The sequence below is a fragment of the Ixodes scapularis genome, unplaced genomic scaffold, assembly GCF_016920785.2.
Source record: "Ixodes scapularis isolate PalLabHiFi unplaced genomic scaffold, ASM1692078v2 PGA_scaffold13__105_contigs__length_92229423, whole genome shotgun sequence".
Taxonomy (NCBI): domain Eukaryota; kingdom Metazoa; phylum Arthropoda; class Arachnida; order Ixodida; family Ixodidae; genus Ixodes; species Ixodes scapularis.
The window spans coordinates 3,910,065-3,934,261 of NW_024609839.1; the positions used below are offsets into that span (position 1 = coordinate 3,910,065).

The following is a 24,197-nucleotide window of genomic DNA, read 5'->3' on the forward strand; positions in this document are numbered from 1 at the left end:
CTCCCCATTCTAGTACACCATAGCCTCCTCTATACTGACAAAGCCTGGCAGATTCCCACGAGAAGCGGCCGCCGAAATGGAAAAGGTGGAGCAGCAGACAATTGGTGAGAGGAGAGCCGCGTGACTGGCGCCCGCTGCTGCGCGACGCCGAACACACACTTCTCCAGAGCAAACAAGTATGTTTCGGGTCCTCGCCGCTGCAAAAGCTGTGCGCTGACGTCCAGATTTCCCAAGAAATGACTCTGATGCTCTGTGCTACCAGTAGTGATGCGAGGGCTCGGAAAAAAACCGGAAATTTTGGAAAAAAACTGTTTTTTCTGGTTTTTTCCCCGACATAGTATTCGGGAAAAAAACCGAAACCCAAGTTTTTGAAGTATTAACAAATCTATTAAGCAAATTTCTGCAACGAACGTTATAATTGATATCGCTGATCTCATCGAAAGGGAAAATGGCCATCACGCTCCTCTGAATTGAGTTTTGCCGGCAGAGCAGGCGGAAACTTAATCACGCTATACTAAACATAATACATCTTTCAGCCCCTAAGAAAACAAAACAGCGCGACGGCGGGGCAAGTGAGGAAACACAATCACCTCGGGTTGTCTGCCGCCTCGCCCCGTCGTTGCACCGTTTGCGTTGTCTAAAAACTATGCAGCAACCATCCCGAATGACCGTTGCTTTACTGTTCAGTGTGAACGCCTTATACGGAGGAGAAATGACAGTGCTGTCCGAGGCTTGTTGGTAGTGTGTACGCATGTGATGAAGCCGTGTTTCTAAGTCCTCTATGGCGTTTTTCTCGGTCAATAAATTAATATACGAGACTCTTAATTTACAGCCGGATCTCCACTACCGCACCAGCATGAACATAGCTTTAAATAACATAACAGCAGAGTGGCGAAATATAGTCGCATATGTCAACCATGGAAGAAATTAATTGCTTAATGTACTATCATGAAGGTAGTGCCATGTTGTAATGCCACGTTAAATAATCATATTCAAAGGGGAGTGAGGTTTAACAACATTGATGTATTTTGTCATGACCCTTTCCCCTTCTAAGGGTACAACTAGTTCTGCATTAAAGAGTACAGGATCAAACTTCAAAACCAACATTGGATGAGGTAGATATGCACGCGTTGACTAGATATATTTTGTAAATTAAGACGGATGTTCCAAAGCAGTGTGTTAGTTAGGGCTACTCTGACTCCACGCTTGAGTCATCTCCGTCGTGGTATTTCAGATCAGGGCTCCTGAGCTCGAGATTGGAGCGAACAAACACCAACTTCTGCACTCTGTGTCCTTTGAGTCGGTTCCTACTTTTGGTGTGGACACCGCTGAACTTCGACCAGTTTCGTTCGCACGCAGCGGAGGAGGGTGGGACTTGGAGAAGGCGACAAGCAATTGGTGCCAGGGGTTCAGAGGCACACAGCCCTTGCCACCACGTGGACGGTGGAATATGCTTCGCCGAGTCCTCGAATGCCTTCCTCGACCAAGCACCTGACTGGACCCGGTATTCGGCGAGATTTGACAATACTTTTCCCACATCGAGACACATCCTTTCTGCTGTCTCTGTGATGTAGTCCATTGCGTGGCATACCTCTTCGTCACTTAAGCACCGCCCTTTGAACTTCGGGTCGAGCAAATTTGCTGCAGCATGTGCTGGACGGCAAATAAAGTTGCGTCGCTCACACTGGATTTCTGCTACTCTTTCCTTTTCGCCCGTTGTCAAGGCAGAGTTTGGAAGGGCCTCTTCGACTTGTCTTGTTACTTTGAACAGGATCTCATGGACGTCTGAGAGGACAGCAGTGTCTGACTCAGCCTCGGAAATAGCACGGGCAACTGGCTGCAACACGTGGAAGGTGCTTTGCACATCTCGCCAAAAGTAGTCTTCATCTAATATCGTTGATCTTATTTCCCTGCTCACTTGAAGCTCCGCAGCGATCACAGTTTTCTGTAAAGCTTCTTTGGTCTTCAGTAAGCCTTTTAGTGACGTCAAAATGCCCGCCCAGCGAGTTTCAGCTGGTAGTTTTAATGTGGTCTGGTTTCCAGCATAGCACTCTTCTTGCCTCTTAGCAAAGTGAGCCGCAACCACGTGAGAGTTTCTGACATATTTGATTACAGTCTTGGACCTCTTGCAAACTTCTTGCAATGTCACCAGTTTGAGCATGTCCGACAGCAACAAGTTTAGTCCATGAGCACAGCATCCAAGAGTATTGATGCTTGGGTAGCACAGACTGACAATTGTCCACGCGGCCTTCATGTTGCTTGCATTGTCGGTAACAAGAGCGAAAACCTTGTCGGTTCCAATTTTCTCCACAACCTTCACAATCTCTCCCGCGATGTAGTCTCCTGTGTGCCTGTGATCTTCCGTCTCCACGGCGCTGTAGAAAATAGGCTTCGGTGTAGCCAACACAAAGTTCAAGATGCTCTCGCCCCGTACATTGGTCCAGCTGTCCGTGAGTACAGTGACGCACAGAGCGGCGTTGACTTTCTCTTCCACCTGCGTCATCACTCAGGCATACTCGGCCTCCAAGAGTCGTCCACCTAAAGAATGCCTGGAAGGCGGCACGAATGCGGGCCTGAGGAGCTTGAACGCTTCTCGCCAGTATCTGTTTTACGTAACTGATAAAGGCGTTCCACTGGCATATATCGCTCGAGCCAGCGCCTCATCAAGCTTGCTTTGACACCCTTGCGTCATTCTGTCAACGAACGCTTCTATAGAAGTTCGCTGCTTGACATACCTGTCGGCCTCATTTTGAGAGCTTGTGCTTTCATTTTCCACAGGTGCACGCTCTGACCGTAAAACTTCCACAGATGGGCTCCTGGACCGACATGCCCCGGACTCTGATTTTGTCGGGTCGTCCGATGCTGCAGACCTGATGTCCGGGGGGCACTTCGAGCACCTTTCGATGTGCTGCCGCAAGCGAGTTGCGTTGGGAAATTCGTATTTGGCACAGCAAAATCTGCACACCGCTGGCCCCTTACCACTGTTTAGCACATCAAAGTTCCTCCAAACGTTGGAGCGCGGCCTCACCATAGCGAACAGCGCACAGTTTTCACGGATCCACTGCGAAAGTCCATACCCGAGAACGATGCGCGCGAGGTTTCGGAAGCGGCGCTGTTCAAGCTAAAGCGTTATAGCTGCCCTGGCTGAGCTCTCCACGGCGCACAGCACACAGTTTTGACAGCTCCACGGTCCACGGCAAGTGTCCACACCAGAGTAAGATGCTCAGAACTTTCACTAAGGGGCTGGGAAAGCTAAAGTGATATGACTCCTCCGACTGCCCGTCGAGAGCGCCAACGGCACCGGCGGGGACGAAGAACTGCGTAGGTGCTATCGGTTGTTGCCAGATGAGTAGTCAAAGCTCAGCTAAATTGACAAAAGTTGTCGTAAACGTTACAAAAAGTGATATAATATAATAGTTCACCGTAAAACTGGCGGAAATATCTTGCGGTTGTTGACCTCTGTCGATATATTTCGAATTTTTACAGAATTATAGCTGTTGAGAATATTTTTCGAATGTTTCCAAAATTTCCGGAAAAAAAACTTGTTTTTTTCGTCGTTTTTTTCCGGCCTTCAAAATTTCCGGAAATTTTACATCTCTAGCCTTGTCGCAAATCTGGAGCGCGAGGATCTGGTAGCCTACCAGATCCTCGCGCTCCAAATTTGCGACAGGGCACTCTTTGGCTCCGTCGTCGAACTGCCGCGGTTTGTGAGTATAACCGCTCATTCACGCTGGAAGCCAATCCGCGCTCGCAAAGCAGTTGCGAACGCGGTGCTATAAAGATCCAGTGCAATTGCACGCGCACTCGATGGCATCAAGAGCGCGTGCAATTGTACTGGATCTTTATACAACCGCGTTCGCAACCGCATTGCGAACGCCGATCCGCTTCCAGTGTGAATGAGCGGTAACGGAGGCTATGAGTACACCCTGCCTGAGGCAAGGTTCTGCCAACCTCCACGGTCGTTTCTTCCCAAAATTTTATCAAACAATTCCCTGGTTTCCCCAAGATGTTCAGGAAATGTGTTAATTTGCTTGAATGCTGAGATTATCGTTACGGAGCACCTTAAGAATAGAATTATGTAGTTGGGTGGCCATTTAAAGGTTAAATTTGCTTCGTTAAAACCTTTTTACATAAATAAACTGTGTTACTTTGGCCTTGGGTGGTCCCCTAAATTCGCTGTTGTTCCCACTGGAGATTACCTCTGGTCCCTATAACATGCAAAGAAGCCTTTTTCCCGCTGCACTCGGCCGGCACGAGGAGGAAAAAGGGAAGGAACGTGTCTCTACAACCCACTGAGACCCAATTAAAGTCAATCCCTAGATTCGAACAAATTTCTCTTTGTCCCTAGAATATAATGCAACTCCCTAGATATAGGGCAAAATCCTTAAGGTTTTCAGCACTGGCTCTGTCTCTACATGTCTTATTCTTTCGTGTTTTTCAAATTGCCGCAGAACGAAGGCGTGTTCGGGAACATAACCGGAAACTCTACGGTCGCCTTCTGCACTACACTGCGCAGGTGACAGGCAAGGCGGTGTAAAAGTTCAGAAGACGGCTACAATTTGTGTTATTTTTGATACGAAGGAGAGCTCATCTACTAAAATATTTACCAGTTCCTTCACTAGGAGTGAAAAAACTCCCGCAATTATTAGACCCAAGTCTCATAATCACCGTAACTCATGATTTACCAGACCTCTGCCCCTCTTCAAAAAGGCATTGCTTATTTTTTACTTCAAAAGATATGCATATATTACTTTGTTAAAAATTTAAATGTTTATTATACCAAACAATCTAAATACAACTCAAATTAAGCAAATATGGACTTCTAATAGATCGGTTTAGCCCACCAAGTGAGTACCCTATAACAATATGGCAAACTTCTCAGATCATTTTAGAAAGAACTTATTCCGAATTGAAACGTGATAAATAAGTTCAATTCGGGTAAGAAATCCACAGATTCTGAAATATTCTATTTTTAACAAAATATCTTCGAAATTGACTTCAACCGAAGAAGTGGAGACATAGCTATATTCCCTGTAAGTATTATAGACGGCAATCATACGGTAGTAGTCAATACTAATTAGAACCCTAGAACGTATACTTTTTAAGGCTATGCCCGACATTATTTTTTTTTTGCATTAGGTTATATGAACCATTTTTGCAATACTTGAACTTGCAATCACCATAATATGCCGCCGTAATATTAGTCCAGAGGATGTTATAAGTGACTCGCAGCGTGCAACAAGAAGAAGCACATGCTTATTTTAAAACTTTTATATTCTTCAAGAATAAGTTGAATATCCCGCAGTCTTGCCTATGAGCGTTTTGTGCTTATGGCATGTTATACTTTCCCTATTTATAAAATTAAAACAAAGTGCTCGCATATTGTACGAATAGCCACGAAGGGGAATATAGTATTTTTCATAAAATACTGCTGCCAGAAAGTCATATAAACCCTAGTAAATTAATCTGATATGAATAAACATTTCTCTGTCAATTAAACGCATAGGATCAAATAAGATCATATAAAAGCATAAAAGAACTTTATAAGACCATATAAGGAAAATAGAATATTATCTAAGAAGTTAAAAGTAACTTCTTATCAGTTTGGTATAACTTCTTATATTATCTTATATTGCTTTTATGTACTCTCATAAGGTTCTCGTATGCTTTTCGCATCGATAACAACGACATGAAAAGATCAGTGAGAGAGACCATTAGGATAAAGACGTCTGCCGAATGCATCAGTCAAACATCCGTCCACTTAAGTTCAGACGCCGAAAATATTTTGCGGCTGACTGGTTTGAGGGAACCGGGATGACATCGAGGTGTCGCGGTGCGTGTGTGTTGACAGGAGATTTGTCGGCGGCTTTGTGACTGGTTTGGGAGCACCGGAGTGACCTCGGGATGTCGCTGTGTATGAGCGTTAACACAAGATTTGTCGGCAAATTCGAGTTGGCGACGTCTGAGCTTATTTTTGACTGGAATGTACGGGGGCCTGGGAAAAGGAAGAGGGAAGGGGTAAGGGGTTTCGGGAAGAGAAAAGAAAAAAGAGGGGGACAAAGGGTGGCGAGTGACATGTATGTTTGTCCTATGAAATAAAGTTTGTAGCTGCGTTTGAGACTTCGTCCGTGTCGTTGTGTGTTTGTCCCTGGTCCGCATCGCCAGTCTCGGGTTTACAACTCTGCTCAATTTACACCAGCTAGCCTGCACCCTCACCATTGCCACATTCTGATTCCCTTCGCGCTGACTCATCTATCAACTTCCAGGTGATTCAACGTCGGTCCAGATCTGAAGCCGAGAACAACTACTTCGAGAAAGACATCAAACATTACGAGAGTGGATTTAAAACACAGGGGGGAGCTTCGTGGATAGGCAAGTACAAATGTATAACTCCTTCTGTATTAGCATCCCAGAAAAGGCAACCCAAACCTGAAGCACAAAACAACTGCTTTTAAATGGCGACCTTAGAAATTGCAACGGTAGCGCGACAGCTTTTTCTCACAGGAATGACTGGTTCGGGGCAGTCGCTTCCGGACCAGTTTTTTCGGACCGGAGGCAGAGTCACTTGGTCCCTGAACTAGTCAGCAGCGCCTCGAACATCCGGCACTTCTGCGGCAGTTGCAACAAACATGCCTGTCATTTCGCGGCAACGTAACTAGATTTGCTATAACTAACGTTTGGTCGCTGTAAGGAGCATAAATAAAGAGCCACAGTGGTTTCTGTGGTAGCTCTGATCAGCGCTATTTAATAGTACTCATTTCTCTATAACAAGCAGCATCCATGTTTGAAGGAGCCCCCAAAAATAAACTCAATCTGATAGCCAATCCGTGGCTTATGACTTCACAGGTACGTATATTGTACCGCAAACAAAAAAAAAAACAAGAAAAAAAAAACGCATCTCCACGTGGTGAAAGATGTTGATTGGGGCGAAGCTTTGGTGGTGCGTGTCTGCGTAGACGCTGAGCCGCAGCATGCCGAGCCTTTCGTTCGTTTTCATCCATGTCACGCTGCGGTCAAATGCTCAAATGCGTAAATAACCACTTTCCATACCACACATTCTCTTTCTGACATGGATGAAAACGAACGAAAGGCTCGGCATGCTGCGGCTCAGCGTCTACGCAGACAAGCACCACCAGGGCTTCGCCCGAATCAACATCATCCACCACGTGGAGATGCGGTCGTTTTTTTTTTTGTCCTACACGAGCACGGGAGCACGTGCTCACGTGCTCGTGAGCACGTGAGCGCGTAAGCTCACGAGCAGGAGCACGAGCCCCCGACGCCGGACATCGGACGGACATACGGACATTTATTTTTATTTATTTATTTACATACCTCTAAAGGCTCCAAAGGAGCATTACATAGAGGGGGGTGTCGTATAAACTTTTACATAATCATACAATATTTTACAAGAAAAAATAGAAGACATCGTGTCACGCTAAACAGAACCATGAAGGGAAGACATTACATAACAAAAAAGCCACACACGCACTCACATCATTGGAGGCAGTCGACGTGCTAGAAAAAAAGCAATAGACCCAGCGAGGGAGTAACATACAGGGCAATATATGATTGATTCACCCTAAAGATTCACGCAATAACAACATAAATGTATCATGATCAGTGACCGTCGCAATTTCGCTTGCCAACTCATTCCATTCAATCGCCGCTTGTACGAACGGGGAGTATTTGAACAGATTAGTTCTTGCAAATGGAATATGAACTTTGTAACAATGATCATGACGAGGGGAAATGCGAGCCGGTGGGAGAATGTTGTTTTAACGGAAATCTGAGGAACTATGATAGAGTTTATGAAAATGGGATAACCTTGCGAGGTATCTTCGCTGGTGGAGAGTCAATAAACCAAGTGAACTCTTAAGTTGACTGACGCTTATAGGTGAATACGTTTTTAGTATAAACCTGGTGGCCCTGTTTTGTAATGATTCTAAATTATTAATTAAATATTTTTGATGCGGGTTCCAAATTATAGCTGCATATTCCAACTTGGGCCTAATGAGGGTAGAGTATGCAAGTAGCTTCGTTTCTGCTGTTGCCATATATAAATGCCTTCTTAAGAAACCAAGTGACTGGTTAGCCCTCCTACGGATATAATCTAGATGAGTGTTCCAGGAGAGGTTGGAAGTTAAGTGGACTCCTAAATATTTATATGTGGATACTTTATCCAATTTTGAATCTATAACTTTGTAGTCGTATTGAAAAGATGAGCGACGATTGGTAAATGTCATTATTTTTGTTTTATCTATATTTATCTGCATTTGCCACGTGTCACACCATGAAAGTATGATATCCAAATCACTTTGAAGGGCCTGGCAGTCGCTTTGACTAGATATTTGACGGTATACCACACAGTCGTCTGCAAATAGGCGAATCTTTGAAGAAATGTTGTTGAGGAGGTCATTTATATAAATTAAAACAAAAGTGGTCCAATAACGGATCCTTGAGGGACACCAGATTTGACATGTATAGGTGGTGAGGTGATGTCATTTGCAAGTACTGATTGTTTTCTATCGTGCAAAAACTCACGAATCCATGTAATTACCTTATCATTAATTATGAGATATTGTAGTTTTTTTTATCAGACGACTGTGTGGTACACGATCAAAGGCCTTCGAAAAGTCTATAAAAATAGCGTCGGTTTGTGAGGATGAGTGAATACAGGTATGCAAATCCGTTACCAGTTCAAACAGTTGGGTTTCACACGAAAGACCACGATGAAAGCCGTGCTGATTGAGAAATAGCAGGTTGTTTGAGACTAAGTGTTTCATGACAGATGAATATATTATATGTTCTAAAAGTTTACAAAGAACAGAGGTCAATGAAATTGGTCTATAATTTGTTGGGCAATTCCGATTACCAGATTTATAAATCGGCACGACATTTGCTGATTTCCATTCGTTCGGAATGTGGCCAGTATTAAGCGATTGCTGGAATAAGCTGGCAAGCACGGCACCTGATGCATCCTTTGTTAGTTAAAGTAGCTTCGAGCATACACCATCAGGACCCGGGCTGGATTTTGTCGGCAAGCGGTTAATGGCACTGATAACACCATCAATATTGATTTGCACATCGTCCATTTCTGGAATGACGATTGTAGGTGTAACATGGCTAGCCCCTAAAGGTGTATCCACACGACGGACCAAATCGCTGTTTTGGTCCGCGGGCCGCGCATCACGTGATCTCACGTCATCGGTCTTTGAGGTCCGCCGGCGATCCGCGGCCCGCGCTTCTGAGAAACGCCAAGCGACTTTTCTCGCCCGGACCTTGGCGGCGGACCGCAGGGTTTTTAGTATAATTGAAGCACTAAGTCTGGCAACAAGCTGACTTTTGTTGTTTGGATTGGAATCCAAACTCAAAGTCGTTTTATTTTAGCGCCAACTGTTGAAGACAAAGAAGAAAAACCTTTTGTTGTGCGGCGATGCAACTTGTTACTTCATCGCGCTCATTTAGCAATTCCCCGCTCTGTGGGACAATAGTCGCGACGACTACTCAAATAATCATCTAAAGATGTCCCCATGCCTCTTTGGGTTCACTTAAGTCCTCCTCGTCCTCAATAGTCAACGCCAGGGCCACCGCGGTCGAACGTCTTTTTCGTTCAACCTCCATTTTGGCTCCTTACAAATAGCCTCAAAGCAGCTCGCTGCATGCGTTTGGCGGAGCTGTGAGGTCGAGGGTTAGACCGGCCCGTTCACCCTGTCGTCTGCTCTTTTGGTCCGCCGTGTGGATGCTCATTGCAGCCGGGCGGCCCGCGGGCCTCGCATCACGTCATCAATCGGTCCGCGGCCCGGTCCGTCGTGTGGATACACCTTAAGGTGTATCCACACGACGGACCAAATTGCTGTTTTGGTCCGCGGGCCACGCATCACGTGATCTTACGTCACCGCTTTTCGAGGTCCGGCGGCGGTCCGCGGCCCGCGCTTGTGAGAAATGCCGATCGCTTTTCTCGCCCGGATCTTGGCGGCGGACCGCGGCGTTTTTAGTATTATTGAAGTGCTAAGTCTGGCAACAAACTGACTTTTGTTGTTTAGATTGGAATCCAAATCCAAAGTCGTGTTCTTTTGGCGCCGACTGTTGAAGACGAAGAAGACGAACCTTTTGTTGTGCGACGATGGCGGCATGGTGCGACGATGCAACTTTTCACTTCATCGCGCTCGTGGAGCAATTCCACGCTCCGTAAGGCAATAGACGCATGCCCTTTTCGGTTCACTTCAGTCCTCCTCGTCCTCAATACTCAACGCCAGGGCCACCGCGGCCAAAAGTCTCTTTCGTTCAACCTCCATCTTGGCTCTTTACAAATAGCCTCAAAGCAGCTCGTTGCATGCGTTGGGCGGACCTGTGAGGTCGAGGGTTAGACCGGCCCGTTCACTCTGTCGTCTGCTCTTTTGGTCCGCCGTGTGGATGCTCATGTGGATGCTCATTGCAGCCGGGCGGCCCGCGGGCCGCGCATCACGTGATCAATCGGTCCGCGGCCCGGTCCGTCGTGTGGATACACCACGTGATCAATCGGTCCGCGGCCCGGTCCGTCGTGTGGATACACCTTTAAGGAGCTTCGCCCCTAAAACTCGAGTGAGTGAGCCCTAATGCAGCGATTGTTCTTTCATTGTACGCTTGTGAAAGACCAAGGCTGATATCACTAATCTTTCTCTTGGCCGAAAATTACGCACAAGGAGCTGTGCGACAACAAATATGCTAAAGCAGCGAAACACGAACCCGACCTCATTGGAAAATTTTATCTAAATTCATACAGAAAGTCTTACGAAAAGGCATTTGCCGTATACTTTTGTGTGGGAAGGCACACAGGAAGCACTTCGTATGCACTTGCAAATAGTAATCCGAAATGTGCAGCTAAATCCTGCATAGTTTCATACGAGAAGTCAAACAGGTAATGAATCATAGTTCACATAACAGTCATTAGAGGCACAATCCTAGTCTCTACAAAATAAGCCCTAGCATCTTTTCACTGCTACGCATATAGTGCTCCAACTCACTTCGTTTTGAATGGGAATCGGGCACTAAAAAAATCTCTGAGTATAGAGCGGGTTATGACCGCTGTGGCGGGCGAATCTTTTCAAGGATTTGGCAACAGTGACGACGGACGCCTTACACCGCCAACCGCAACATCAGCAGCCACAACTAATGCGACACTTACATCAACAACGGACGTCATTTCCGCTGGTGGGGATGACGTCCTATCAGGATCCTTTTTGTGGGTATGGATCCTGTATACCTATGCAGGATCCTGTGTCTTCGTATGGCAAGGGCAGAGTTAAAGGAGGGGGGGAGGGGAGCCCGCTCCCCCTTCTCCTTAAATCCCCAAAGTCAAATTTTTTTTAAAGTAAAATCATTGATAAACACCAGCCAAAAGTTTCGTTTTTGGCGACATAGCAAATATTGGGTCAACACATTATATCGGGGCAACGTTTCGGCCGTAACGCGTCCTAACTGTTTTACTTTTTCACAAAACGTTGCTGTCTCTATGGGACCCCCGGCACTCTCAATCTGTCAACGACAGCTTTTTTGCCCGGGGACCCACAACACTGCGTTAGAAGATAAAATTGAATTGATTGAATATCTCAGCAGACTCACCCCCCCCCCCCCCCTCCGGCCGCCGAGTGGCCAAAGCCCCTCCCAGGCCTGACCCATAAATCCGCCCCTGGGGTATACCTACACAGAATCCTGTAAGCGGGTATGGGCTTCATATACCTACACAAGACGCCGTATCCAACAACACTATATGAAATTTATACAAGATCCCTTAGTAGGAATATACACATTTTCCACAAGGGAGCAGCCATTTTGAATGTCTTCACTTCTGGCATGCGGTAAAACATCGTTTTCGTCTCTCCACGCCCCTGGAAGGTGTGCACGAAAAATGCGTGATCGTCACACATTTTTTTGCCTCACCTATGTTTTCTTGCATATTCCAGGTTGAAATGTTTTATTACTTTTTTGTCCCGTATACCAGACACGGAACCCACGTGACTGAGAACGACAGGAAACAAGAAGCGTCTATGTATAGACCAACACGCTGTTTACAAACAAGCCCGCGGTTGCCCAAACAAGGTGTGGGGACTGCGCATGCCTAGAAACGAAATTCGCGTGAAGGGAAGCATCTGCGCATGCGCAGTGCCGTCGACAGTGCCACCGCAGCTGCGTCACGTCAGGGCCGCGTGTTAATCTATAAGATTTTTTTTTTTTTACAAGCGCGTGGTTTCATCTGTTCGGTTGCGCGAGAACACGTGCAAGCGATCAAAAGGATCAAGTCTGATGCTTCCGTCAACAGCTTTGACAGCGTATTACCCTAAGTATGAAAGAGATTATTCGCAACTTTCAGCGATGGTGGCACCGCGGTGTGAGAATCGCGCTCCCTAGCTCCTGAATGATCGGCTTCACAATAAAGGTGCTTGCCTACACCTATCCTGGCATGAAATAAATAAATAAGCTCTAATTCTGCTCGTATATTGCAAAACTAGAATTACTTAGGCGTCGGTGACACACCCTCGTACTGCTGTTCTACGACAATCAGCCAAATGACGGCCATTTTTACAGGCGCCAGTGCGCACCCCTATAGGTCGTGAAAGTTGCGATTAGGCGAGCTGTGGTGGGGAGGACGGAAGCGACGGCGGCTCCCGAGAGGTCCCGAGAAGCAACTCTTGGAGAGAGAGAGAGAGAAACATCTTTATTGAACCGAGCTAATTACGACGTCTTCTTAAACGCCGTCGATGGAAGTGGTTCTCTCTTCACGGGACCCATATGCTTCCCTAGCCGTCTGGCCCCTGGAGATCAGGACAAGCTGGTCTTCAAGTGCGGGGCTGGTTAGCAAGGTATCCTATCGCACGGTAAGAGAGGATGAGGGAGTGGGTGGGGTGGTGGGGGCGGTAAGAGGTGTGAGGAGGGGAGGGGGAGTGGCTTGACAAAATCTCATGCTCCAATGACGTGTTGGAGTGTGCCTAACTGAGTCCTCCAGAAATTACATTCCTTCTCGTACCTTTCCGGGTACATCTTGTTTTGAAGGTAAGGGTGCGGGAAAGATTCTGCCTGTACCTGCCTATAAATCGCTTGCTGTTCTCTGCTAAGCGATTTTTGAGGATCGGGGTAACGTCGCCTTTCCATCCTGTAATGGTTCGCAATGTCGCTATCATCAATTACGGACCGTGGCTCACCTTCCTTTACCCGGTGTTTCATCTCTCGGGCAAACTGGTGGGCAAGTTCGTTGCCCTCCAGCCCAGATTGAGCCGGAGTCCTTATCAACTCAACGTTCCTTTCAGGTACACATCGCGACACTGTTAGCGCAAACACGACATCGGCGATTTTTCGCAATTTATTCAGAAAACGTATTAGTGGGCTCATACCTTTACCTCTTATATTAGAGCCCTAGACGAGGTCTTTCTATAACAATAATATCTTTGATGGCAGCCTTTCCGTTCTAAGAGAAAAACACAAAAAACTGGCGATCGCTTGTTCGCGCCAACAGTGTCACGCTCTGTACGTCGCGTTTATTTTGAGAATGTATTGCCGCAAGAGACACCCACCCCTTTCTTTAGCTGTTATATGCCTTTTGCGAGTCAGTGACAATTCTTCCCACTTTGGGCTGCGCGAGTGCTAGAGCTATTGCGACCTCTTCTGCCCATTCCGGAAAAGACGTCTTGATGGATGTGCAGGTCACAAGCACATCCCCCGTCGTAACTGCCGGCGTGCTTTCGATGAAAACTTGGGTAACGAAGTGTATGTGTAGAAAGTGACCCCCTCTTCCTCTTCTTCTATTTGAACTAAAGTCTCCGTCAAGGCCACTATACGAGCCGCTCTACGGCTGTCGTTACGACGCTGCCTCATGTTTCGAGGCAGCGGCTTAGAGTCGATTTTATGCTCCCATAGCCTGGGTAACGGCCCCGTTTCCTTCCGATCTGGCTCTTGCCAGCCAAACTTGGCAAGAACGCGACGTCTTGCCAAAGTATGACTGAGCCGAACTCTTTGATTAGACAGATGAGCTTCTTTTAACTCTTCAACGACGTTGTGCTTGGCCATGCCGAGAAGCTTGTCTGTCGACGAATGCTTCGGCATGCTCAGCGCCATCTTGGTTGCCTTCCGTATAATAACGTTCACCTGCACCCTGTATTTCTTGAGTAACTTGAGATACGGCGCCGCTTAAACGATGCGCGACATCACGAAGGCCTGGACGAACGTCAATGCACCATCTTCCTTGAATTCTCTTCTACACACGCTGGCGCTGTCAGAATGTTCTACACACAGAACCTTCTACGCCGAATCTTCCAGAACCCCACGCGTGTACATAAGGGGCTCCGCGTGGCGAGCCGCAGTTAGTTTCACCTCAGCGTTCGATCTTGCGGCTTCGCCGCCTTCGACACCCGCGACGCTCTGTTGTTATCATTCTTTTTCCTTTTATTTATGGGCACAAGTTCGCCCCACTGAACGTTCGTTTACTCAGTCATTCGCCGCCTCATCACTTGCCATTCGTGACATTGTGGTGGAGGTGCGGGGTACCGCATGTCCGTGCAGCGCACCTCCCCTCCCCCCCCCCCCCCCCCAAGTTCCCGCAGTACAACTCCGAACCCCAGTTTCGGAGGCCCCGACGAAGACCAGATCAAGACCCGATCAAATCGCCGCATCCAAGGTCTACACCTGGAACACGGACTTCTGCCACCCACGACCAAGCCGAAGAAGACGACGATGGTCAACCAGGCGCAGACCCCGACCGCTTCTGCCGTCGCGTACCTGCCGGTCACACCCAGAACTCCAACGCCTTTTCACGGAGACGTCCACGAGGACATTTAAGACTGGCTGACAAATTCAGCGTGTATCCCGCCACAACGGATGGACGACTGAGTTTACCGTTGGCAGCGAGCGGAGGACCTTCTCCAAACAAGAGTGCAGGGCCCCAACGAAAGCGTGACCAGCTTCGTAGAGGATGTCATGCGCCTATGCGCCCGAGCCGATCCGGAGGCAGCCGAGGAGAAGAAGCTTCGCGTCCACATGCGTGGCGTGAAGGCTGAAATTTTTGGGAGACTTGTCCTCAATCCCCCGACAACAAGTCCACGGTTTTGTGGCTGAAGCCCCTAAGATCGAGCGCGCGCTGCCGGCCCGAGCAAGCTATTACCATCGACTCGCCGGCGTGCCTGCTCCTCCAACCGCCGCATCTTGCCGACTGGACCTGAATACCACCGGTGTCGACGGCCTTCGGAAAATCGTCCGCGACATTGTCCGTGAAGAAATACGCAAGATGCTCCCCGCCGCGGATCGCCCATCCTCACTGTCGCTCACTGAGGTTGTTCGAGAGGAGGTTTACAGAGCTTTCCAACCTGACAACCTGAAGTCCTGATCAACACGACGACTCCAGAGGAACCGACATTGAGCTACGCCACCATGGCCCGACGACCCCCCCCCCCCCCCCCCTCCAAGCTAACCGCCAATCCACGGCGCCACGACAGCGAGACACACCGATGCCGTTGCATCCTGGTCGCCGGGAAGGAGAAGTCCAGTATGTCCGCCCGGAACAACTATCGCCGAGAAAAATCGACGTGTGGAGGACGGCCGATCGACGCCCGTTGTGCTACCACTGCGGGTAAGCCGACCATATCTACCTCCGCTGCCCCTACCGGCAAATAGGGCTGCGTGGCTTCCATCAGAACGATCCACGTCCACGCTACGGTGAACGACCGCAGGAGATCGAAGAATACCTCAGACGACCTCAGTCTCCCCCGCCTGCAGCTCGCCGCGTCTCCCGGTCGCCATCGCCACGACGAACAGCTTCGCCGACGCAGCGACCCCGACGTGAAAGCCCGTCGCCCCTCGTTCCTCGCCGGGGAAACTAGGCGCGGCAACCCCTGGAGGTGGAGTTGCCGAAGACGACCGACGCCAAGATCCACCACAAACGTCGGAGGGCCCCCACTCAAACATTACCAGAGACCGAAACGACGCTCCTGCAACGGTGAAGAATAATCTACATGTCGTTATCGACGGCCACGACGCGTCGGCTCTCGTTGACACTAAGCAGACTACTCCGTTCTGAGTGGGAGGCTCTCCCAACGCCTTCGGAAAGTGACGACGCCGTGGGATGGCCCACAGATACGGACCGCCGGGGGACATCTCATCACGCCAGTCGGAAGATGCACTGCTCCCGCCGAGGTTCACGGCAAGACGTGTCCTGTGAAATTCGCTATTCTATAAGACTCTGCCAGAGACGTCATCCTCGGCATGGATTTTTGTGCGAATACGGCGCTCTTATCGACCTTGGTAAAAACAGATTGACGCTGCGTACACCTCTTCCACCTTCAGGGACACCCCGAACAGCGTCAGCTGCCGCCCGAGTCGCTGCCGACCACGTTACTCTGCCGCCGCGATCAAGTGTCGTCGTAACCGTCGTGACTGATGCAGTTATCCGCGGCGACATTCTTCTGGAGGGAAACCTTCAATTGGTACTGGGAAGAGGAATAGGCGCTGCGAGAGGAGTAGCTGAACTTGGGGATGGCCGCACTGTAGTCCTCGTGACGAACTTCCGAAATGAAACGCAACATATCACGAAAGGTGCAGCCGTGGGTCACGTCGAGGAACTCCGGAGCTCCGCCCAAATCACTGGGATTACTGAAGAATCCTCGCCACCTCAGCAAGACAGTACGTCGCCAGCGCAGCTCGACATTGACCCTAAGCTTCCGGGCCCGAAAAGAGGGCAGCTGATCGACCTCCTCGCCGAGTACACCGACTGCTTTGCGACATCGTCGAAGGTACCCCAAATCGCCGTTGCGAAGCCCCGCATCATTACCTAGCACGACGCGCGCCCTGTGCATCGATCGCCGTACAGAGTCTCCGTAAAACAAAGGAAGGTAATCCAGGAGCAAGTTCAAGAGATGCTGAACGACGACATAATCCAGCCTTTAAGCAGTCCGTGGGCCTCTCCAGTCGTACTGGTTAAAATGAAGGAGGGAACGCTTAGGTTCTGTGTGGACTACCGGCAGCTGAACACGGTAACGTAAAAAGATGTATATCCACTCCCCCGCGTCGACGACACGTTAGACCGGCTGCGCCACTCTCAATACTTTTCATCGATGGTTCTGAAGAGTGGCTTCTGGCAAATCGAAGTCGACGAACGCGACCGAGAGAAGACAGCTTTCGTCACGACGGATGGCCTGTACGAGTTCAATGTGATGCCTTTCGGCCTATGCACGGCGCCAGCAACTTTCCAGCATGTCATGGACACCGTACTGGCAGGACTGAAGTGGCAGAGCTGTCCCGTGTACCTCGAGGACGTCGTAGTTTTTTTCCGGCAACTTTGACGAGCACTTGCGACGTCTCCGAGCTGTTCTCTAAGCAATACGAACCGCCAGACTCACTCTCCAACCGTCAAAGTGTCGCTTCGCTTATGACGAACTGAAGTTCCTAGGTTACGTGGTTAGTAACGAAGGCGTTTGCCCGGACCCAGAAAAGATTCGCGCTGTCGCAGGATTTCCAGCGCAGACAGACAAGAAGGCCGTACTCAGCTTCCTTGGACTATGTGCCTACTATCGGCGCTTCGTTCGGGATTTCTCTAGGATTTCTGCACCGCTCACAAACCTCACGAAGGACGCCCAGAAGTTCGAATGGGCCGAGGAGCAGCAGCAGGCATTCGACGAGCTGAGGCGACGACTCCAGACTCCTCGTGTTCTTGGACATTTCGGTCAGGATGCGGAAATCGAGATCCACACGGACGCAAGTAACGCAAGACTCTGCGTGATACTGGTTCAACTACAAGAAGGCACCGAGCGAGTAATCGCCTATGCAAGTCGGACACTATCCACGTCGGAGAAAAATTGCTCCACGACTGAGAAAGAACGCCTTGCGGTCATCTGGGCAATCACGAAGTTTCGTCCGTACTTATACGAGAGCCCGTTCCGCGTAGTCATGGACCACCATTCGCTCTGCTGGCTTGTCAGCCTCAAGGACCCGTCAGGACGCCTCGCTAGATGGAGTCTCCGGCTAAAAGAGTTCAACATGACTGTGGTCTACAAGTCCGGCCACAAGCACAGCGACGCCGACTGCCTGTCTCAAGCGCCCGTCGAAACACCTTCCGGCAGCAGCGACGACAATGAAGACGAGTGCTTCCTAGGCGCAGTGAACATTGACGACATGGCACGAGGTCAACGAGACGATCCTGAGCTGCGCGCACTAATAGAGCACCTGGAAGGGCGCGGGAGTACCACGCCACGTGTTTTCTCACGAGCCCTGTCGAACTTCGTGATGTGACAAGGTGTACTCTACAAGGAGAACTTCAGGGACAACAACTTGTCCTGGCTGCTGGTAATTCTGACCGACCTTCAAGAGGAGATCTTCGAAGCCTGCCCCGACGACCCAACGTCCGGACACCTTGTTTACACCCGGACACTGGCCCGTATTCGTGAAACGTATTACTGGCCCAAGCTCCCCAAGACCGTCCACCTATACACACGATCATGCCACGAGTACCAGCGACGCAAGAATCCTCCGATGAGGCCGGCCGGACTCCTGCAGCCAATTTCTCCTCCAACTGCACCCTTTCAGCAGATCGAAATGGATCTACTCGGCCTTTTTGCGACGTCGACGTCGGGGAACCGGTGGATCATCGTCGCCACAGATTATCTCACCCGGTACTCCGAAACGAAAGCCCTTCCTGCAGAGACTGTGTTCGAAGTTGCCAAGTTTTTCATCGAGTCCATCGTCCTCCGGCACGGCTTTCCCCATATCCCAATCTCAGACCGTGGATTATCATTCATGGCCCAGCTGTCGCAAGAAGTCCTTCTTCTCAGCCACACCAGCCATCGTCGCACCACGGCGTACAACCCGCAGACCAACGGGCCGACGGGAAGACTCAACAAGACCATCGCCGATATGACCTTCATCTACGTCGACGTCGAGCACAAGACATGGGACGAAGTGTTGCCGTACGTCACGTTGGCCTACAAAACGGCCGTGCAAAAGTCCATTGGGTAGACACCCTTTCAACTGGTTCATGGCCGCAAGGTAACGACAATGCTGGACGTGATGTTACCCCAAGAACCGGCTGTCGACAGAAGCGACGACCCTCAGATGGTTGCCCAACGGGCAGAAGTCCGTCAGCTCGCCAGACTCCGGATTAAAGCTCAACAACGCTTCGACTTTGGCCGCTACACCTTTCGTCGTCGGGACGTCCACTTCCAGCCCGCAGACAGGGTCCCCATTCGTCGCCGTGGCCTCAGCGAGAAACTCCTGAAACGGTATTTCGGACCGTACAAGGTACTTCGTCGACTTGGAGATCTGAACTACGAGGTGATGCCCGACGGAACAAGAACATCATCACGCCGTCCACCACGGCCTGAATGAATCCGTACTACGCTCGATAGGACTGTGGACCTTATGTGTTCCAAATGATTATTTAGTCTACTTTCCTTTTTATTTGCTCTGTTTTGTTTTGTGTTGCATCGGGGCGATGCACTTTTTTAAAGTGGGGAGTGATGCCGCGAGCGCAGTTGACCAAGCAGGCAGTGCGCTCGTGGCCTAACGGTTATCGAGCGTGCCTTCCACGCAGAAATCTAGAGTCCTGGTCGCGGGGACGCATTTTTGTTGACGCTGACGTAAGGTTCTGGTAAATTCGAGAACCGTGCTGCTTGTTCGAGGTCAGAATGTTCTACACGCAGAACCTTCTATGCCGAATCTTCCAGAACCGCACGTGTGCACATAAGAACTCCGCGTGGCGAACCACAATTAGTTTCGGATCAGCGTTCGATCTTACTGCTTCGCCGCCTTCGACGCCCGCGACGCTCTGCTGTTATCTTTATTTTTCCTTTTATTTTTGGGCACAAGTTCGCCCCGTTAAACATTCAGGTTATTCAGTTATTCGCCGCCTCATCACTTGTCATTCGTGACAATATCATCTTCTGAAACCTGGCTCCAGAGTTCTTCCAACCAAATGGTAGTCGGTTATATTCGTACACGTCGATTGGTGTTACAAAGGCAATAAAGGACTTGATGTGTTCCTGTAGAGGGACCTGCCAATAGCCTTCACAGAGATCGATCCTGTAGAACCAGGAGCACGTCCTGTCTGGGAATTGATTTGGTGATAATCTGTGCAGAGACGAAATATGCCATCTTCTTTAGGGGCTATGGTGATTGGGGATGACAACGTTGACGTCAAGGGTCTGATGATCCTGGCATCTAGCATTCTCTACACTTCCCGCTTAAGCCATAATTTCTTTTCGTGGGACATGCTGTAGGGTTTTTTCCGCACTGCAGATGTGTCGCGTAGCTTGAATGGAACCTCAATAACCGATGTTGCTGATGGATATGATTCTACACATATCAAATCTGGGAACGATGTTGGTACGTACTTAGACCTCTTCACAGTTCTGACCATTTGACCTGGAGCAGCAGGTGAGCTATCCGCATCCTTGTCTAGGGTTACTTCGTCCTTCCAGGCTATGTTCATTTGGAAGTGCTTCATGTCGAGTCGTGATAAAACGAACACGAGCTCGACGTCTTCTGCGGCGAGTGCCTTGACCGGGATTTTCTTTCCCTTAAACTCGACTTCCAACGTCGTCCAGTTTTGCATTAGCTTAACATTGTCATCATAGCTGTAAACGTCGATGGGCAGCCGACTTCGTATCTTTTCTGGGTCCACGATATTCTTGTTGACAAGGCTGATGGATGCTCCAGTATCAACGAAGGCATCCACGTGTCTCCCACTGACGATAACAGGGGCATAAAGGATGTTGTACTTAACCAAGTAGACAGTCGCTTTCTTCGTCATCGGGAGGGACTGTGCTCCCTCTTATTAGATTTCCGTCTGGTCGTTAGCACCGCTGTTTACGATGCGGTGGCATGTATCGAAGCACGCGCATTGCGGCCCTTCCACAATGCGATGGCACGCGCATGCATTCGCACGTGCTTCGTGGCTGACTGAATTGGGTCTTGTGTTCATTTAAGGCTTGTTACTTGCCCGGTTTACTGGAAGCTTTTGGCCGCTGTGGGTGTTGACGGTCGCGCTTCTGAGCTTCGTTAGTGGTCGTTGTTTTCCGTGGGGAATGGAGTGGTCTACGAACACAACCTTCAGTGAATACAGAAGGTCCTCAATGGTCTTTGGAGAGTGCGCTCTCACTTGTCTTTCTGCCTCTTTGCTCATCCCGTGGATGACCAGTGCGACGATCGATGTTTCGGGTAAATTAGAATCGGCGAGCTGTACAAGTCGCTCTTTCTCATAAAACTAATCTAGTAGGCTGCCTTCTCGATGTTTGTAAAATATTGCCTTATCCCACATTCAACCGCATTTTGTCAGAAGATATTGTGAAGCTCTCCCTCTACGTATCTCACGAATCGCACCCACATGAAATTCGTACCACTTTTTCGCATTCCCTGCGAGAAAGAGCCTTAAATTCTTGATCCGCGCGCTGTTTTTTGTCCCGCGGTTTTTCTCACAGGCATATTTGTAGAAGTTCAGCCACGTAGAAGCAGCTGAAGATTCGCCGTTAAACATATCTGGCTTTACTGTCTTTTCCCGCCTACGTCTTTCCACTCTCATATTTTCTAACATGGTGGTCATGAACTGCCTCTGGCGTTCTATTTGAGATACTTGCAACTGCAGCAGCTGAGCAACAACCGATGCCAAGTCTCTACCGGCCGAAATCACTTCACCAGAAGTAGTGGTCGGTTTCTGAAACCACTCCTAGAATTCCTGCACTATGATGTTTAGTTTCACCTTCCGTTTTAGAAGTTCTTTCGGCGACAACTTCGCTTTCCTGGCGATGAAGGAGATAAGTTCTATGCTGTTAGCTTCCCGGGCCATTGGAACTGTTTCCTCACCGTTTAGCTGGTAGCTCTCCAGTATTGGCTGTCCTTCTTTGCCAACCGTCAAAATTATAGAAAACCACATCTTTCATGTGATCTTCTCGACTGCGCCAAGTGTAACGGTTCGTAACACGCGTCAAGATCAAAACTGGCGCTTTTATTCTATCCACCTCTTCATCCTCCTCTTCTCTTTTGTTTTTATTGAGGTAGAAAAAAGGAAGCCATAGAAATTCTCTATCCTTCTCTATCCTGGCCTATCGCCGCTTTCCTTCTTGTCTGACTCTTGGAACACTACACTTCTGTTCATGACTCTTCTGATCATGTTCGTATTTTAGTCCTTAGAAACCTTCATCTTTTCGATCGACGCCCCCGCCTTGCCGCTGTTCGGGAAGATGACACCCAGGACAGGATACGTGCTTGTGTGGTTGGCGTTATGCTTGTCCTGTCGATGGTGATGCCGACGTTCTCTTGTTCTCCTTTCTTTGTTCTTGGCTTGACGACGAGTAACTCCGACTTCTGTGCCGAGCAACTGAGGCCGCACGATTTAGCGAACTCGTGCACGGTCTTTGCCACTCCCTGAAGGGTCTAGTCCATCCAACTCTCCGACCCTGCCTTCGACGTCCACACAGTGATATCGTTTGCGTAGATAACATGATCTATGCCCTCTATGTCTTGAAGCAGGGCCGAGAGCGGGAGGAGTGCCAGGTTGAAGACAAGTGGCGAGAAAACCGACTCTTGCGGGGTGCCTCTGTCTCCCAGGGCTATCGGTTTCGACTCCTTTTCTCCAATTTTGATCGTTGCCGTTCTATTGCTTAAGAAATCCTGTGCACACTTGAATGTTCGCTTTCCACACCCCGTTTGCCGCAGGTTACGGAGAATACTTGCTTGTGTAACGTCATCGAAGGCCCCTTGAGATCGATCCCCAGGATAGCTCTTGGCGTAGGAGTCTTTGCTTTCCTGATTACCAGCTCGTGTAGTTGCACCAAGACGTCTTGCGTGCCCACGTGCCTCCGGAACCCGTACATGGTCGATGTCCAAATGTCTCTTAAAACCATACGCTCGACCACCTTCCCCACACACGACGTGAGGAAGATGGGGTGCAAGTTGTCGACGTGGGGTGGTTTCCCCGGCTTGGGAATGAAACGCACCTCCGCTTCTTCCACTCTTTTGGTAACGAACCCTTCTGCGAGGACGCGTTGGCGAGGTTTAGCAGTTCCGCTCGGCTTTCGACACTCATATTTTTAAGCATCTTGTGTGTAACGCCGTTTATGCCTGGTGCGCTGCCTTGATTACTTTCATTGATGGCCGCAACCAGCTGCAGTTCGGTGAAGGCTTCGTCCATCTCGACGTTGCTATCCCCTTCGTACTCCAGAGTCGGATTACTTCTCTTCTCGGTCGAGAGGTATCTACTTGTGAGTTCACGGATGAGCTTCTCCCGTCCCCGTCGTAACTGTTGATCATTCTTGTGAAGTCTCGAGCGCTTTCCCCATCAGGTGCCGCAACAGTTTCGGAGTCTTCCTTGTAGACAGTGTGCCTTGCAGGTCTTCACACATTTTCATCCAATTTTCCCTGCATAGCTGCTGCGCATGCTAGACCGCCTGCTTGTTAAGGTCATGTATGCATCTCCGAAGCTTCTTGTTAAGTCTTCGCCTCCTCCATCTTCGAGTAAGACCGTGCCTGCCCGCCCACACGTGGCTAAGCCTCCTGTCTAAGACGGGAACTCGCGTAGTCGTAGTAATCTTCTGTGTAAATTTCTTCACAAACTTGTATTGCTTCTTGGCCCATGCCTTATACGTCTTGGTGTCTTGGTCCTCGTCCTTGCTTTCACAGTCTGCGCGTCTACGTAACCGGTCCGAGTCTGTAATGGTGGCTTGACCCAGTTTCGCCCTCATATCGATCCCCCCGAGGGTGTCACAAATGATGTGATCTGAGCCAAGATTCTCTCCCGTGTTACGCCAAGTAACGTCGAGGTTCCCCTGAACTAACGTTAGATTAGGAGTGGTGTTTCTGACCGGTGCTGGTGCCTGTCCTGGTCGGCACGCCCGGTTCGTTAACCACCTCCATGTCGTGATCCTCTGCAGCTTTTACCATTTGGTTTCCTCTTTTGGACGAATATTTGTAACCCCACCCCGTTTAGGCCGCGTTGAACTCTCCTACCACTAAGATCGGTTTCATTCTTGCTGCTGTAATGCAGTCCAATATGGTGCCTTCAAAGTCAATGACCCTGCTGGACGGTCGGCAATACGCATTCAGGACAAAGATGTTCTTGCCACCCCCCACTCTTCTGCTATGAATTTTCATGAGCGTATGTTCGCAGCCTCGCTGAGTGGTCACGTTCTGTGTGGCCGCCACGTTGCTGCGGACCAAGATCGCAGTACCCTTTTCGCTAGGGTCCGTAT

At 49.3% G+C, this 24,197-nt stretch overlaps 1 protein-coding gene across 1 annotated transcript in view; it reads left to right on the forward strand.

Annotated features, from left to right (window-relative positions):
* Positions 1–24,197, forward strand: part of LOC120841018 (ficolin-1-like) — a 107,954-nt gene that overhangs the window by 57,849 nt on the left and 25,908 nt on the right. The window contains exon 3 of the mRNA XM_042289806.1: positions 6,267–6,372. Coding sequence (XP_042145740.1) covers positions 6,267–6,372 — 106 coding nt within the window. The remainder of the gene's footprint in view (positions 1–6,266; positions 6,373–24,197) is intronic.